This window comes from Dinoponera quadriceps, unplaced genomic scaffold, assembly GCF_001313825.1.
Source record: "Dinoponera quadriceps isolate SergipeBrazil2010 unplaced genomic scaffold, ASM131382v1 scaffold3282, whole genome shotgun sequence".
NCBI classification, from domain to species: domain Eukaryota; kingdom Metazoa; phylum Arthropoda; class Insecta; order Hymenoptera; family Formicidae; genus Dinoponera; species Dinoponera quadriceps.
In genome coordinates this window covers 17,502-34,127 of record NW_014557271.1, presented here as the reverse complement: position 1 = coordinate 34,127, position 16,626 = coordinate 17,502, and the positions used below count along the sequence as shown (strand labels likewise).

General features: G+C 42.1%; 1 protein-coding gene across 1 annotated transcript in view; it reads left to right on the top strand.

Moving 5' to 3' along the window:
* Positions 1-15,764, top strand: part of LOC106748835 (beta-1,4-glucuronyltransferase 1-like) — a gene marked incomplete at its 3' end in the record, with an annotated part of 40,461 nt that extends 24,697 nt beyond the window's left edge. Inside the window, exons 2-3 of the mRNA XM_014627715.1 lie at positions 14,208-15,175; positions 15,584-15,764. Coding sequence (XP_014483201.1) covers positions 14,208-15,175; positions 15,584-15,764 — 1,149 coding nt within the window. The remainder of the gene's footprint in view (positions 1-14,207; positions 15,176-15,583) is intronic.
* Positions 15,765-16,626: the final 862 nt, after the last annotated feature.

Below are 16,626 nucleotides of genomic sequence, written 5' to 3'. Positions count from 1 at the left end.
CAATCGACAATCTCGTAATCCCCCATCGCCGGCCGTATTACGGAATATTATTGATGAATGTCGAATTCGGAATTCTCGAGCGGTTATCGAGCCGGTCAGTAAGCCGACCATTCGATCGTCTCGCTCGTAGTCGGCAATGGAAACCTCTAAATTTATTTTGAGTTTCGCGGATCTGTTTCGGAAAAACTTCCGTATTGTTTTTTTAATGTCCCGTTTTCGGTCAGTGAGATTTTGAAACACGATCTCTCCCGGCCTTTTCCCCGCGTACGGAGAACCGCGGTCGTCGACGTATCACGAGATCCTCTAACTACTATATAAAATGAAAAAAGAAACAAATATGAAAAAAGAAAAAAAGAAAAAAACTAAATCGACTCGTCGTGCTACCGGAGGTACGCGGATTCGCGCAATTGAACTCTCTCATGATTGATTTTCAAAATTAGAGATCGATTGGGAAATCATTCGCGAAGCGACTCGACCCGCGCACGAGTTCTCCGTCTGCGCGCGCGGAGCAAAACGTCCGCTCTCGCGATGAGAGAAGCGCGAGCGAGAGAACCACGAACCCGAGTACACAATTTGATAATGGGTTAGCTGTGTAATGTGCACACATTTGCCGGTCCCAGCCGGTACATGCGCGCGCTACACGCTGCAGACTGAATCAGTGATAACAACGTGTTCGCATAATCAATCATGCCGTGACTCCACCTTCCGTACACTGGCAGCGCCTCCGTCAGTACTTCGCGTACCCGTATGCCGCCGCCGCCGTCGGCCCTTCGTGTACCGTATGTAGAGGGACGTGTAGCCGTGCGGAAGCAAGCAGCTACTCGGTGTGCACACGAGTTTCCGTCGTGCTGGAATTACCATAGGTCGTCGGAACTTCGTACGTTGCACGACGATTGACGTACGTTCATCGACAGCTCGCTCCGCGGCCCTTCGTGCGAGGGGGAAGGCTTTTTCGAGGCTTTCGTCCTTCCGGTCATAATCGATAGGCATCTATCTCTCTCCGTTTTCCTCTCGGGAGCGTAAAGACGGCACACGCGTCAATCGGAAGCGACAGCGGCGTGTTGAACTCGCGTTACTTGAATTTGCGTTAATCGGCGGTGTAATTCGCTGGACGATCGGATCGGGGATCTATTTATGATCGGAATCGCCGATGTTCGTCCGTTATTATTCCTCGCGGCAACCTCGCCTTGGTTCTCCCTTTTCGGTCACATCGCTATTTTCGACTTCGTTACGTTCACACGAGTGCTCTCGTCTGCGCGTTTACCCGCGGGAATGAATATCGACAAAACGCGCAAGCCGCTCTATGTGCTACGACGATCGCATCGTGTTGTCCGATGGCTCGATCGGCTTCGGTGGGTGAGCGGTGAGCGTAGATTCCGCTATCGATCGAGCTCTTCCCACCGCTCAGCCTCTTTCATCTCCTTCGCGCTGAGAGTACCGTTGCCGCCGCAAACGCCACGTATTTGCAAACGACGTGCACGCGGAACCGTCCGTTGCTTACCGTAGAAGGCGCGGCATTTATCAGAGAACGATGTAACCCTGTGGTGGACTTGGTTGACGAACGTTTGATGTGTTTGTATGCCGTTGGCGCGCCCAGCTTCCGATCACCGCGGAGCGGATTCGATCACAAATCGCAGACTGGATCATCCGCGTCTGATAACGCGAATCTGGAAATTTGAAACCTGGTGATTTGAGGGAGCGCGCGAAGAAATCTTGCTTGAATAGAACTCGAATCGAAATACGAGTATTAGCACTTCATCTCGTGGATTTCGAGGAAGTTCTCCGGGAAAGCCTCTAGCGAATCAATTAAGACCGTAAACCTCCGAAGACCAATCGATACACACCAATCTTGACGAAGTCGGCGAGCTTACGCACGCTCCCGTCCGTTGAATCATCCTTTAATGGACTCGGAGGGAATTTCTCTTTTCCCCCAATCTCGAAAATATTAAATTTTCCTCCTTTATGTGCGAGCGCGATGCGCTGGTCGCGCGCGTTAGGAAAAGCGGACGAGAGGATAACAGCACAACCGGCTGCGATTCTCGAAGAACGCGGATTCGGAACACTTCCGAATGCACATCCCAATGCATTCTGATATTGCCGCGCGACACGCGTGGAAAAGAGAAAGAGAAAACGAGAGAGAAGGAGGGGGCGAGAGGAAGTATGGACCCTCTCTTGCAATTGTAATGAGCGTCCGCTGCGCGCGACGTAGGGATTTGGCCGGCAGTAATAGCATGCAAACATCCGCGGAGAGGGAACGCGGAGGACATCCTCTCGTCCCTCTTTCTCTCTTTTCTCGCGGTCGGGCGCGCGGGACGTCACGACGAGTTAATACATCTAGCCATCAGACACGCGGAGGGGAAGGAGCGCGGCTCCCTCCCGGACGACACGTCGACGACGGCTGGAATTCTCTGGCGTTTTATACAGACATTTGCACGGCTGCACACACGGGACTTCCGGCCCGCGTTTGTAAAAATCCCTGCAACTGATGTTCCCTTTTGAGGAGTACGGACGCTCCTGTCATATTATCTTGGTGAGATCCGTTTTAGCGCTGTCGCGCTATATATGCGAATGAATCATTGAACGCTGACTAATGTTGTCCTTGGCAATACTAGTTTCAAGATTTTATTTTGTCAGTTTCATCATGTGGTTTCGTCCAGCGGAAATTGTCGTGTCGTGCCGTCACGAAGACGCTTGGCTTAGAAAGACGTTCAGGATACAATCAAATGTACAGTCGACGTCATATATGCTATACCATTTCCTAGATAGAAAATTGCGCAATCTTCGGTCTTACATTCTTACAAAAATTTAATATTGAAAATTATTAAAAAATTTGCAGTGATTAAATTGGCAGTGTTACGAGAATGTGCAAGAGAATTCAAGCTGTCACGCTGTTCAGAGAGGCCTCAAAAAGTAGATTAATCACTTTCACCATCATTTTCCCTAACTTTATTACTTCGTAATAATGTATAACAATTCGGTATTCCGAAATAACGACGAAAATCGAAGCGAGACTGAAAGCAATACACGTTATATTAACGCTTTCGACACGTGACAGAGTCTGAGATGTTGACGTGTTGTTTTTATAGCTGATTTAGATGGTCTATACGCTTTGTTCCTTGAGGTATCCACGTTATATAGATAAAGGCTGATCGTGTCAGGAGACATAAGAAACAATATCTGCGCGACAGAAATCGATCTAGACCATAGACATAGTAAAAATAGACCGAGCATGTCCTCTAGTAAGCAGTGAAGATTATAGATAGAAAAAGACGGACAATAGATGCCCTGTAGCTTTCTCTCTCTAATGAGGAAAGAGTGGGGAGAAAGAAGGGTAAAGAGTGAACAAACAGCTAAATACTCGATCGTTCACGCCACTAATTTTTTCATTACTATATAACTTTTTCTGGTGTGTGAACGATCGAGTTCACACATTCAGCTGTCTGCTTATTCTTTTATCGCTCTTTCTCCCCACTCTTTCCTCATTAGAGAGAAAAAGCTACACGGCACCTATTGTCCGTCCTTTTCTATCTATAATCTTCACTGCTTACTAGAGGACATGCTCGATCTATTCTTACTATGATCTGGACTATGATCTAGATTATAAACCCAACTTAAATTCCAATTTCGAATAGCAATAATGTGTTACCTACATTTAGTCCACCTTTCTATAAAAGGTATTTACAGTATTTCAATAATTATTTGACCAGTGTTTAATCATTAGTTAAATATTTTAAGAACGAGTTACTGTGGTTACATAATAGTGTTTGCAGCACAATTATGTTGTAACAAATTATATAAAACAAACTAATATTAGATTTTTTATTTGAATAACAAACTTGCTATTCCATTTTTTGCATTTTCTTACCCCCAGAATGTGTCCCCCCGTGATTTCAGTGATAGTTGTCATTTTCCTTTTCTTAGTCGCGGTCGCAGTTAACTTTACTGATCGAAAAGGAACTTTCTGCCAATAGAGCTTAAAAATATCTTTAGGGATTATACTTGTAATATATTCTTATTTTGTTCACAAAATATTGCAATGGTATACTTGCTAGCATATATTGGAAACAACACGACAAGATTTGATATATAATAAATATTCATATAATGTATATTTTGGCGAACCAATGACGCCGTGATTGTTTCAAACTTTTAACTAAATATTAGAAATTTAGAGCACAACGATAGTTGATTTAAAAAAGCAAAAGGTATAAACTAATTCATAATAATCATAGGAAAATGTATGCTTATCTTTCTCGTTATCCAAAGTTTGAAATTATTTTTGTGAAAAATGCAGATGTTATTTTCAAAATATACTGATAAATAAATGTAACATCAGGGATAAACGCACAATAGATCTCGATAATGCTAACGTAGTATTAATAATCATGATTTTTAGAATTTGCATCAAGACCGAATTGCATATTTGAATTTGCTACCATAACATAAATCAGCACGAGCTTCGTTTTTGCTAGCAGAAAAATTGAAAGGGCACTTTATTTTTGACCGTGGCCTTTTGCGTTCGCAGTCTATGTCCATAATCACGATTTCTAGATATCATATTAACGGTTCATGTACATATAATAAATGCAAAGAAAGATGTCTTCTTTACAAGTGTAATATAATAATATCCTGACCCTGTGTAATATTATATTATCCTAACCAATTAAGCTGCGAGTGAAATGGGCTGCAGTCAAGAATAAAATGCCCTTAATTTTTCTGCCAGCAGAAACGAAGTTTATGCTGACTTGTTCTACGAGGGCGGTCCCTGAAGTACGCGACCCAACAAAGAAAACACAAAAATTTTGGAAAAAAATGTATTTATTTTTCAACATAATCTCCTTTCAGCTCTATACACTTTTCCCAGCGATGTTCAATAAGTTCGATACCCTTTTTATAATAAGAACTGTCTTGCTCCTCAAAATAGCCATTAACTGCCGACATCACTTCTTCATCGTTAGAAAATCTTTGACCACTGAGCCATTTTTTCAAGTTTGGGAACAGAAAATAATCCGAGGGGGCTAAATCTGGCGAATAGGGTTCACCAGACACTCAATTGAAACATCTTCACAACACTGTTTTTGCTCGAGTGTGAGCAAACGCGGCACCCATCTTGCACACAGCTTTCTCATGTCCAAATTTTCAGATAATATGCGATGTACCGCACTTTTTGAAATGCCTATATCTGCTAGCTCGCGCACTTTCAGTCGACGATCATCCAGTACCGCTTTGTGGATTTTCTTCACCATTTCTGGAGTCGTCACCTCATTTGGTCGACCACTGCGATGCTCGTCTTGGCAGCTCGTACGGCCTCGTTTAAAATCTGCTACCCAATATTTTACTGTTGTAAACGAAGGAGCAGACTCACCCAGAGTAGAATCCAGTTCAGCTTTTATATTGGTTGGGCTGAGGCCTTTCAAATAAAAGTATTGTATCACATAACGATGACCAATTTTCTCCATTTTCACAAATTCACTGAAAACGTTCACTATTGATGGCTGCCAAACAAATACTAAACAACGTGGCTTCTTCAAACTTGAAACGTATGCTTTATAGATTGTGTACTTTCTGATACAGTGATATTTTTCAAACAACTACCGCCATTTCTAGGTCAGGTCGGGTACTTCAGGGACCACCCTCGTATGCTAATACAAATCAGATATGCAATTACATATCGTTTTGTTAACTAGTACGAATATAAATATTAATTTCGTTCAGTTTTGTCCAAAATAGTTTTATTCGATTTATTTCTTTCATTAGTATTTTTCAATGATACTGTTTTAGCATAATATTAGCATAATTTAGCACAAATTAGCAGAATTACAAAGAATACATAAATTGAAAAGTGTGCGCTGGCAAAATATTGAATGAATGAATGAAAGTTCCCATCATTCCTAGTGGAACATAGGGCTCTCACAAAACCTAGTGAGAGCTTCGGAAATCAATAAGCATTTTTTTTTAAAGAAACGGGAGATTAGCCCACTGCGCTCGAGTCTGGCAAAATATTGTCTTTTCATTATTATCGTGCATTTTTCGTATTACAAGTTTAGATCTACGAATTAATTCGGTGCCTTTTTTTCATGAAATTCAAAGTTTATTTAAAAAGTCAAGTATAAGTTTAATGTTTATTTAAAAAGTCAAGTATAAGTTTAATGTTCGAAATAATTTTCATTATTTTTGATGACTTTACTCCATTTTTCGAGCAACCGACGAGTGTCCTCGCGAAAGAAACTTGGCGGTTCGGACTCGATAAAGTCATCGATGTTTTTTCGGACCTCATCAACTGTTTTAAAGTGCTCATCAGCCAGGTGATGTTGAAGCGACTGAAATAGGTGGTAATCCGACGGGGCGAAATCTGATGAATAAGTCGCGTCAGGGAGAACTTCCCAGCCCAATGTAAAGGTGACGTCCTTAGTTCCTTTTTGCAGTATGTGGTCGAGTGTTGTCGTGTTACAAAATCACTTACCTACTTCCACTGCCGATATAAGGCCTCTTTCGCTCCAACATATCGCTCAAACGATTGAATTGTTATTGATAGTACTCCGCAGTAATGGTCTAGCCAGGATCTAGCAATTCATAATGCACCATATCCTTCATATTCCATTATATACTCACCACCACTTTTTTACATGGATATTGGGCTTCGGAATCGATATCGATGGTCAGCCAGAATTTACCCATGATTTTCTGCGTTTAGAGTTGTCGTATAATACTCATTTTTCATCATCCGTAATGATTTTGTACAGAAAATCTTTTCTTTCAAATCGGGTTAGCAAAGACATTGCCGTATCGAATCTTCGTTCCTTGTTTTCCGGGCTCAAGTTGTGCGGAACTCATCTACTCGCTGAATTTTACCGAGTTGATGTAGACGATGAGATATGCATTGTTGAATAACTCCGAGTTGTAATGCTAGCTCTTGTTGAGTTGGAGCGAAATTTTCAGTCAACAGTTGCTCGAGTTCCTCATCGTTGAATTTTTGTGGTTGACCCGGACGTTGTCGATTCGGAAGATCAAAATCTTTATTCCGAAACTTCTGTACCACAACTAAGAACGTCACCTATACATTAGGCTGAGAAGTTCTCCCTGACGCAGCTTATTCACCAGATCTCGCCCCGTCAGTACCACTTTTTACACGTTTTATGTGTTACAGCGTCTTTATCCAGAGCGGTACAAATCATCTTCGTAGTTTTAGCAGCATTTTTTTTTAATTAAAATGCGAAACGAATGCGAAACGAGTGCCTCAAATGCTACTTATTGATCGCCATCGCATTCACTGCTGTTTCGTGAGGTTATATAGCCTGCTTTGCCAAAGCATTTTGGCTAAGTATTTTGAGAACTTAGTAGTATACACTCACAAACCGCAAAAGGGTGGGAAACTATTTAGTTTTAAGCCGGAGTTACAAGGCACGAAATATAAAGGCACCGAATTAATTTGTACACCAAATAATTCGAGTACAATGTAGCACAAATTTAACACAAATCAGCACAATTGTCAAATAAAGAAATCTGAAAAGTGGGGGACTAATTTCATACAGATGTGTCGTGCTCATAGTAAAAACAAATACGTATAGTCACACTGTCGCCAAACCGTAAACTTTACTGTGACAGATCAATGAACCGCTCGATGTCTCATCCATTTATTCTTATAAAACTATGTTGATGCAAAGGTAAATATATTTCCATATCAACTTGACTAAATTGACGTAAATAATTGGCTATAAATAATTATTTTTCTTTCAGCGATCATTTTCGCATGATCTAAAAAAATTATATGGCAACATTGCACTAATCCAGTGATATACATATAGACACGACGCAACAATCATAAGAGAACAATAATGTTCATTATTAAACAAAGACAATGGAAGGTTACTTACACTACTAGATATTTGTCACTGATATTAAACATTACTGAATTACTCTAGTAATTCTGTAATTTATCTACATAAAATTATTAGCTACTAATAATAAAAATACTGTGCAATACAGTAATTCATTGTTGCTTAATTAGTAATACATTTTTGTAAAGATATTTAATCACCACAACTTTACTGATATATTTATAATAACTACGAACTATGTAATTGAACTGATATATTTATAATAACTGCGAACTATGTAATTGAATCACTAAAAGTTATTAACAACAGTGCTTTTAATATTCCACAAATAAATAATTAGTCGTATCAAGATTATCAATATACAACGTACCAATATTAAATTTCTGTAAGGATATATAATCCATACATAAAGTTAAAAATCGCATAAATAACTCTAATTATATAATGATAGGATTATAATNTATATATATATATATATATATATATATTATATTTTGTTTTGACATTATATATATATATATATATATATATATATATTTTTTTTTTTAAGCTGAAAATTATATAATTTTCAATTTAAGGAATGATACAGCATACATGACAACTGTACTGACTCTGAACTGTCAGGAACTATGTAGCATCGTGTCGTTCTAGTTAGATATTTCTAAGATTTCCTTATATCAAGTTGGTCAGAAAGTATTCGTATCTTGAATCGCTCTATTTGGCGCATCTGCATTCAAAGCAAACTACGGGAGGAAAGGGAAAAGGCGATTGTTTTGAATTCACCTAACCTCGCCGCACAAACTGTTGCAGACGGAGAGCGCCTGTAAGCTATTATAAATTTACAAAAAAATCGCAAAATGGAACTTTCGAAGCAACAAATTAGGCTAATTTTGTTGTAGAAGGTTAAAAGGGACATAAACGCTTTTCAGACCCATCGAAATTTGTTTGAAGCTTTCGGACTAGATGTGATTACCGTCATGTCGTGCCAATTTTGGTTTGAAAAATCCCCAAATGATGAATCTAACCTAAAGGATGAGCCCAGGTCCGGAAAGCCTTCGGTCATAGGAAAAGTGCTTGTGAAACAGAGTCAAAGGAACTTCGGATATTACCACTCACAAGTTCGAGACAGAATTCAGGGTAACTCACGGAACTATCGTCAACAGCTTTCACCAGTTTGGCTTTGTGTCAAAATTGAACAAGTGGATACTGTATGCATTGAATAGAAAGATGAACAAGCTTGACCGCATCTCCAAGTGCGTTACGTTGCTCAACCGCAACGAATCTTTTCTTAATTGACTGATTACATGTGATGAAAAATGAATCTTCTATGATAATGTGGTACGAAAACTTAGTTGATGTAAGCCCGGAAGTTCAATCGAGAGGACTCAAAGCGAAATATTTGGCAGAAGTTCGTATTGATTGTATGATAGTATATGCGCGGAATTGTCTACTATGAGCTTCTACCAAGAAACCAAACGATCAATACGAACTTCTACTGTCAGCAGTTAGAAAGAGTTTAAACAAAACTCAAGGAGCTCCAGCCCCAACTTGTCAATCGTAAAGGTATTCTCTTTCACCAGGACAACGCTCGCCCCTATGTGAGCGCACCCACGTTGAGAAAAATCGGACAGCTTAATTGAAAACTTTTCGAACAACCACCATACTCTCTTGATCTCGCGCTATCGGACTATTATCTTTTCAGACCCCTGCAAAATTTTCTTAACAGAAAAAAATTCGATTCGGTGGACAAAGTCCAAAGAGAGAATCTTTTCTTTAATTCCAAGACTAGTTCCTTTTACAAAGAATTTTCAAGCTTGTAAATGAGAGGAGGTTATTAAGCGGAGATTTAAAAGCGGAGGTTTAAAAGCGGAGACTATATTGATGATTAAAATAAAAGCACTTTTCGTGCAAAACAATTTTCTCCTTTTTGCATAAAATACAAAAAGATTTTCTGACCAACCTGATAAAAATACTAATGCAAGATGCTAATAGAATCTTTCACAAAAGTAAACGTTTGCGAAATCCGACTTCCGCTCGACTTGTATTTAGTCGTATATTGATTTACATAATTGGAAGGGAGAACTGTACAGAAGATTTAATGCTAATAACGCGTGGCTTTAACGGACGTATATAGCGAGTTTGAATTTTTCATGACGCACGTATCTTTTTCACGGTGTTCTTACGTGAAAGACAAAGATCGGTCGTCGTGTCATCGAGACACTTGTTCGCGCTTTGATACAACGATAATATGACAAGCAGCGAAATGGAACGAAAACACGACGGTGAAAAAATTACGTTTGCCGAACAAATGATAAAAAAATAAAATATATAACGAAGCGTGTGCGTGTCGCTCATGTATCGCCGCGTAACATGTAATGATGGTCTTTCGCAACACACACTAAAAAAAATATAACACCGAGTTTACGTACTTCGGCACACGCCGTCTGAATTGTTTCAGACAAGCTCGTTGAAACGGCGGAATTTGTTTTACTCATTTTTCCAGCCCGGGGTGCATTTAATGGCTATCTAGAGCTTGCACACAGTGCCGTCGTTTTCAAATATTATCCGCGAAAACATGTAGTAAACGTGAAAGGCAAACACAACATGTGTATGTTACTAGTTTGTGAATACGCTACAAACGGGGAGCTCGATAACGCAATAAAATTGCGGCAATTACCAACACTGATGCACCGACGTTAAACAATTAATTCCCGTGTTAACATTTTGTTCCCTCCATACTGCAGCATCATCGCGGTACTTTCGTAATTTTAAATTAGAACGACGTTGCAATGTAGATTACAAATTTTAAATGTTTTATCGGAACCGCAATGTACATCGCGTAAACATCAAAGTATACGAAGTATGTAGAAGACTTGGAGATAAAAATAAAAATAAAATTCACCGAACAACGCGCTTGATCGAAAACGGAAGTGTCCGCGGAAGAACCGCTAAAGTGAGTTCGTTTCCACACATAATTCGGCATTTGTTTTCGCATACGGCGAGAACTTGGAATGTCACGAAAATATCGTCGTTCGCTCTCACTCGATTTTCGCTCGACAAGTCGAGTCGACGTACCACGCTAGATGTGCCTTCGATTCGTCAAACATTTGCGTTTGTTACATACATTGAGTCAGCCGCTCCCCGCGAAGGAAAAGCGTGTAATGCGCGGTATGTGCGGTGCGCGCGTCACACTTCGGCACACACTCGCAAGAGAACGCCGACATTCGCTCGCGCATGCGAAAGAGAAGCATCGTCGCGGCCGCGCTCACTCTATACGCGCGACGACCCTAATGCATTCGATATCCGCTTCCCCCAAGTCGGTCAAGGCTCCTCCAGAAGATGCATTTCTACTCAAGACTTTCTTTCCGCTCGCGGAAAAGACGCTCGCACGTCGGACTAGCCAACGTTTGCCCATCTCTGAGGTAGAGGGTGACGAAAAGGAGAAGGTAGGGAAGGAAGAGGTGGGAAGGGGTTAAGAGTCGAGGGGAATGATTTATCTCCTTCGGGTGCGAAGATTTTACCTCGGGTGTTAGTTCCGTCGGTTGAACATACAGATGGAAACCAGGCGGCGAGTAAGGGCTGCTGCGAAGTTCTTATCGGTGTGTATATAATTTTCGGTGGGTTGATAGTTGGGCGGAACGACGCGCGAGCCCTTCGCCTGGGCACGGAACTTGCTGCTTGGGATACTTACGACCGGCGTTTACGCCCGCGAAGCAACACATTGTTCCCCAAGGCGCATTAGGGCGGATTCCACGTCGGTTAGTTGCTCGTGGTATAGCGGTGCAATTTTTGCCAGGGCCGGTATTAGAGCATTCGGCGTCTCGAGGATAGGTAAACTCAACGTGCGCATATTCTTAGCCGCAAAGTTCCGTTCGCACGTATACGCGCGCAAAAAACTCGACACGGGAAATAACACCATAAGTTTTCTCACGACTAAGTTTAAGGACAGTTAAAACGCTGCTGTCCATACCTTTTCAGTTGCGCGTTTCAATTCGCTATTATTCAAAACGATCTGTTGCCAGGAAGAACCCTTCGTTTCGAATTGTCTAAATTGACGAGCTAAAAATTACAAAACTGAAAACATTTTGCAGCCACAATGAGAAATAGAAACTATTTATCCCAGTGGCGTCACATGTTTCGCATGTGTTATTAAAAACTATATGTTTTATTGTCGTAAAGCGTTATATATTTATTACCCGACGGCGAGCGTGAGACACAATCGCGGACATTTTACGAATTTTATTGTGTGTATATAGAACGGTAAAAAAAATGATTCGATTTGTTTAATATCTTCGATTTGTTAAAAAAAATATCTTAACGCAATGTGGCAAAATGGATAAGAAAGAATGAATTTCATTATCTCGCTGTTACCTCTCTTTTGTTTTCCGGGCATTCAAGGCAGCCGTCACCTCGCCGTAGCGTCGGCACTGATTTTTGCATTGAGTCTCGTCGGATAGCGAACCCATAGTAATTAGGACGTTAAAATGGCCCTTGCTCTGCACTCGACAGTCACGACAGACTATTGTCGGTAAGTTGCTTGGTTTTTTTGCTTTTCCGCCGACCGAACCACTTTCACGGGTTTGTTTAAAAACAACGCCACCCGTTGCGGTGTTATCGTAAGTTCTTCGCCTGGAACGCACCGGGATAATCTCCCTATTTATAGAAGAGAGAGCGAAGTATCCCCAGTTTAAACGGCTCCGCTCGGCTTTCTTGACTTCCCTCGCAAATACACGCGAAAGATATAATCCGATTACACGTTTTGATATGTCCCGAGACGGGGTGGAATAACGCGAGCGCGTGCGCGCGTTCACCCGCTCGTGTCCGAGCTGCATTTCATTGGGTTGTATTTTCTTACCGTTTGCTTTAGTCTCGCATTATAGTCAGGGACGATTTTTTTAGAGCTAGTAATTCTCGTAGACTTTTAACAGTAGTGCAGCGGAACCGACGAGCACTAAAGGAAATTCTATTTTACGCTGTATTTAATTCTGAAATATTAGAAAGAGATTCGACGTTATTCCTCATGATCTCCGCGTGTCGTTTGTCGCGAATAAATAATGCATTTTAAGTACACTCTCTTTCTGACAAATAAGTAAAGACGAACACGCGCGTTCACGCGTTCATGCGTTTTTAAATGCTTTTTCGAAGAACTCGTTTTACTTGGCGGAATCCCTCTCTCTCTCTCTCTCTCTTTCTCGAGCCGTTAGCCCTCCAATGGGGACTAATATGAGATTCGTTGTTATACCACGGCCTCATCTCGCTACGGTCCACTTTATTCCGCTCACGTATTCCTATGAAATTATTCACGCTAGCCGGCGACACACTGTGCCTCGCGGTTCTGGAAGAATAAGTGGCGAGCAAAACGCGAAGGGAAAGCAGCATTTCGACTTAACGCGAAAACGCATTACGACGAGATCGTGCGTCGTTCGCCTGACGGCTATTTTCTTCATCGTGTTTTCGGTGAGCCGCCGCCCCATAAGTACGGGAACGAAAAAACTTCCGATAAATTTGGTGCAGATCGGACATCGCGATAACTTGGACGTCATCCCGCGAAGCTCAGTTATTATCGCATACCTCCTCTACATTACACGCAACCGCCGTCGCCGGTGTCATTCCGACGAGTTCATAAGTTCCCGATATTACAGACGAGGAAAAATTTAGCCTATGATTTACTAGCGCGATAAACTACTATAATTTACTCCACTCAGCAACTTGTTAATGGGCTCTTTTGTCCCGGTTGCCGGTTTGGCTATGGCGTTTGATCGTCGATAGGAATTTCACATATTTCTGGCTTTTCGAAACGTCTTTAAACTCCTTAATCGGTCATACGGTCGGCGTCGTGTGCAGTACCAGTCTTTAAACGGAAAGTTACGCAATTCTTAATCTTACACATAACTCATAAGATTAAAAATCATAAAAGTAAGTCTGGTTACGGCAATAGGCTTATAACAACTCTGATTATAATAGTTTCAACTCCTTATGTATACAGGGTGTTGCATCAACACACGACCTATTACGACGAGTTGCCTGGTCAAAGGCGCGCGCGTCCAGATGATAATTTCGGATTTGTCGATATTATCATATCTTTCCAACAAAGTTATAGCGTTTCTAATTATTATAATAAAAAAGAAAGATATGCGAATGACTGTTTCAACAAATCTGAAATTGCCATCTGGATGCGCATACCTTTGGGCAAGCAATCCGTCATATAATGGGTCGTATGTTGATACAACACCTTGTACGCGAATAGACAATCCGTCATTATGACCTATATGTTGATGCAACATCTTGTACAACGTTGTTCGCGTAAAGTGACGCGTGAGCAAGCGACAACCGCTATTAAGTGATCAGCGTGTTCGTTCTCGCTTCCAGCTGGGATGCCGGCCATGGAATCTCAGTCTGACGAGCGTGATCATCCTGGCGCTGTCGAACATGCTGCTGACGTTCCTGCTGCTGCAGTCGGAGACCTGCGCGCCGGACCCGATACCGCGGGAAGTGGAGGTGAGCGCCGTCACCGAGTGGAATCTCGGCAGCCTCGTCAAGGAGCAACAGCCGGAGTGCATCACGCAGGATTACCAACCGACGTCACCTGACGCGAACAGTCTCAAACTGGACATTAAACTCGGGAGATGGGACGCGCGACGGATATTCCGGACCTTCGATTCGGTACTGGTCGGCAATAGATTCACCGAGTTGTCGCAGACTTACCGGGTCTGCCTGGCCACTCAGAGTTCCATGGAGAAGCTGCACTCGCTGGTGCAAGTCGCCCTGCACTGGACCGGACCGATGTCGGTGGCGCTCTACGCGGCCGGTGACGAGGAGTTTGAAGTGCTGCAGCGATACCTGGTTTACCTAAGGCGATGCTACGAGGCCATCAGGGAAAGGGTAGTCTTCTCTTTAGCCGTGCCGAAAACGAGACCACCCAAGAAGCAGCCGCGTGTGTTCGAACTGCCGGAGATCGTCGACTGTGCCAAGCCGGAGGCCACCTTGAACGAATTCGCAGGTCACATATCCAGCGAGCAGACCAACTGGAGGATACGGAACGTTTATCCGCAAAATCACATGCGAAATTTGGCGCGCAAGAACTGCCAGACGGAATACGTGTTCCTGACGGATGTGGACATCGTGCCGAGCTTCAATCTTACGGTCGCGCTCGACGACTTTCTCAGGAGCGACAACTGTGATAAGTGCGCCTACGTTATACCCACGTACGAATTGGACGCACGAGTGCGGTTCCCCCCGAATAAGACCGAGCTGGTCAGACTGGCCAGGAAAGGCTTGGCTAGGCCTTTTCACCAGAAGGTCTTCATACACAATCAGTTCGCCACGAATTTCACAAGGCAAGTACTTCCGGATTAGATATTGATTCTTCGCCGGATATTTCTTTCTCACAACACATCAACCCCCCCCCGCTTTAGATAAAGCGCGAAATTAATTGATATTAATAAAGTACTTGTATAATAAAATATATAATCGACGTAGCGTATACACGTTTAATTAAAATTATTGATCGGAACACCGTGACGATGAGAGCCCATAATGGTTTTCCTATAACGAGCTACATTATTTATCTGACTTTAATAATAGCTGTTTGATAATTTTGCCGTTATTCAGTGGTTATTGGACGTAATTTGTACCCGTTCGTGCGACTTCGTGTATACAGAGCGTGAATTGTTGTTGACCGACCGTACGAAATATTATTTGGATAGCCGCGACGCGGATATTTGAGAGAATTTTTCATTTTGCAGGTGGCTGCAGGACGTGTTACCGAACCATAAATATCATGAAAACGTGAAGACCGGCAAGGTCTACGTTAGCCACGACGTGACGAATTTCGAATTTCTTTACGAGCCGTTTTACGTGGCGAAGGATATCGTGCCGTCGCACGATGAGAGGTTTATGGGATACGGATATACGAGGAACACTCAGGTACGCAATATTTCTAAGATATGCTTGTTGCTTCTTTTTGTTTCTTCCTTTTTTTCTTCCTTCTCGTGCGTTCGCACCACCCACGTGACGAATACGTTATGGCGTCGTAGAGACGGGCGTACAATTTAGCCGGTGCACGAAATAACGTAAAATGGTAACAATGCGAAAATTTATACTCGGTCTGGGGATCGACGATAAATGAACTTCTATCGCCTGAAAATACACGTATATGGGAAGATAAAGGTACATCGTGCGCATACACGATACCATTCTTATTTGCGAAATGTACCAAATCAGTTAGCAGAGATATCGTGGGACAGTTCGAATTATAAAGCAACCCAGCGGCAACTCGTCGCCGATACTCTCAGTAAAAAAATGCCGTACACAATGATATCAGTGATAGAAAGTATACACAGTTCGAGTGTGTGCTTGCGTGCGATAATTATACGTGCGATTCGGTATCGGCCAACTCGCGTCCGCGGCCGATTTTACCGCGTTACCAGTTTATTACAACGTCAGGAAAGCAAAAGGTATTCCATCGAAAATTAATATCTTTCGGAGATATTAATGGAATTAATGGAATTAGCACGGATAAATGGCAATAATGGAACGCCAGCTGCCGGCCATTATGTCGTTTCTACGCTCCTCTGTAAATAGGCGGCATAAATTACACTAAAAGATGTATATTTTGTGATATTAACGGTAAAAGCGGCAATGTCCCGCGTACATACATGTATATATATATATATATTTTCGCGTTTCGTCAGCCGATGCGTTTCAAATTATATATACTTGCTGGCTAAACTCGACGACGCGACAGACCGTGTCGCGCGGAAAAATGTACGTATGTAGCATAGCGGTA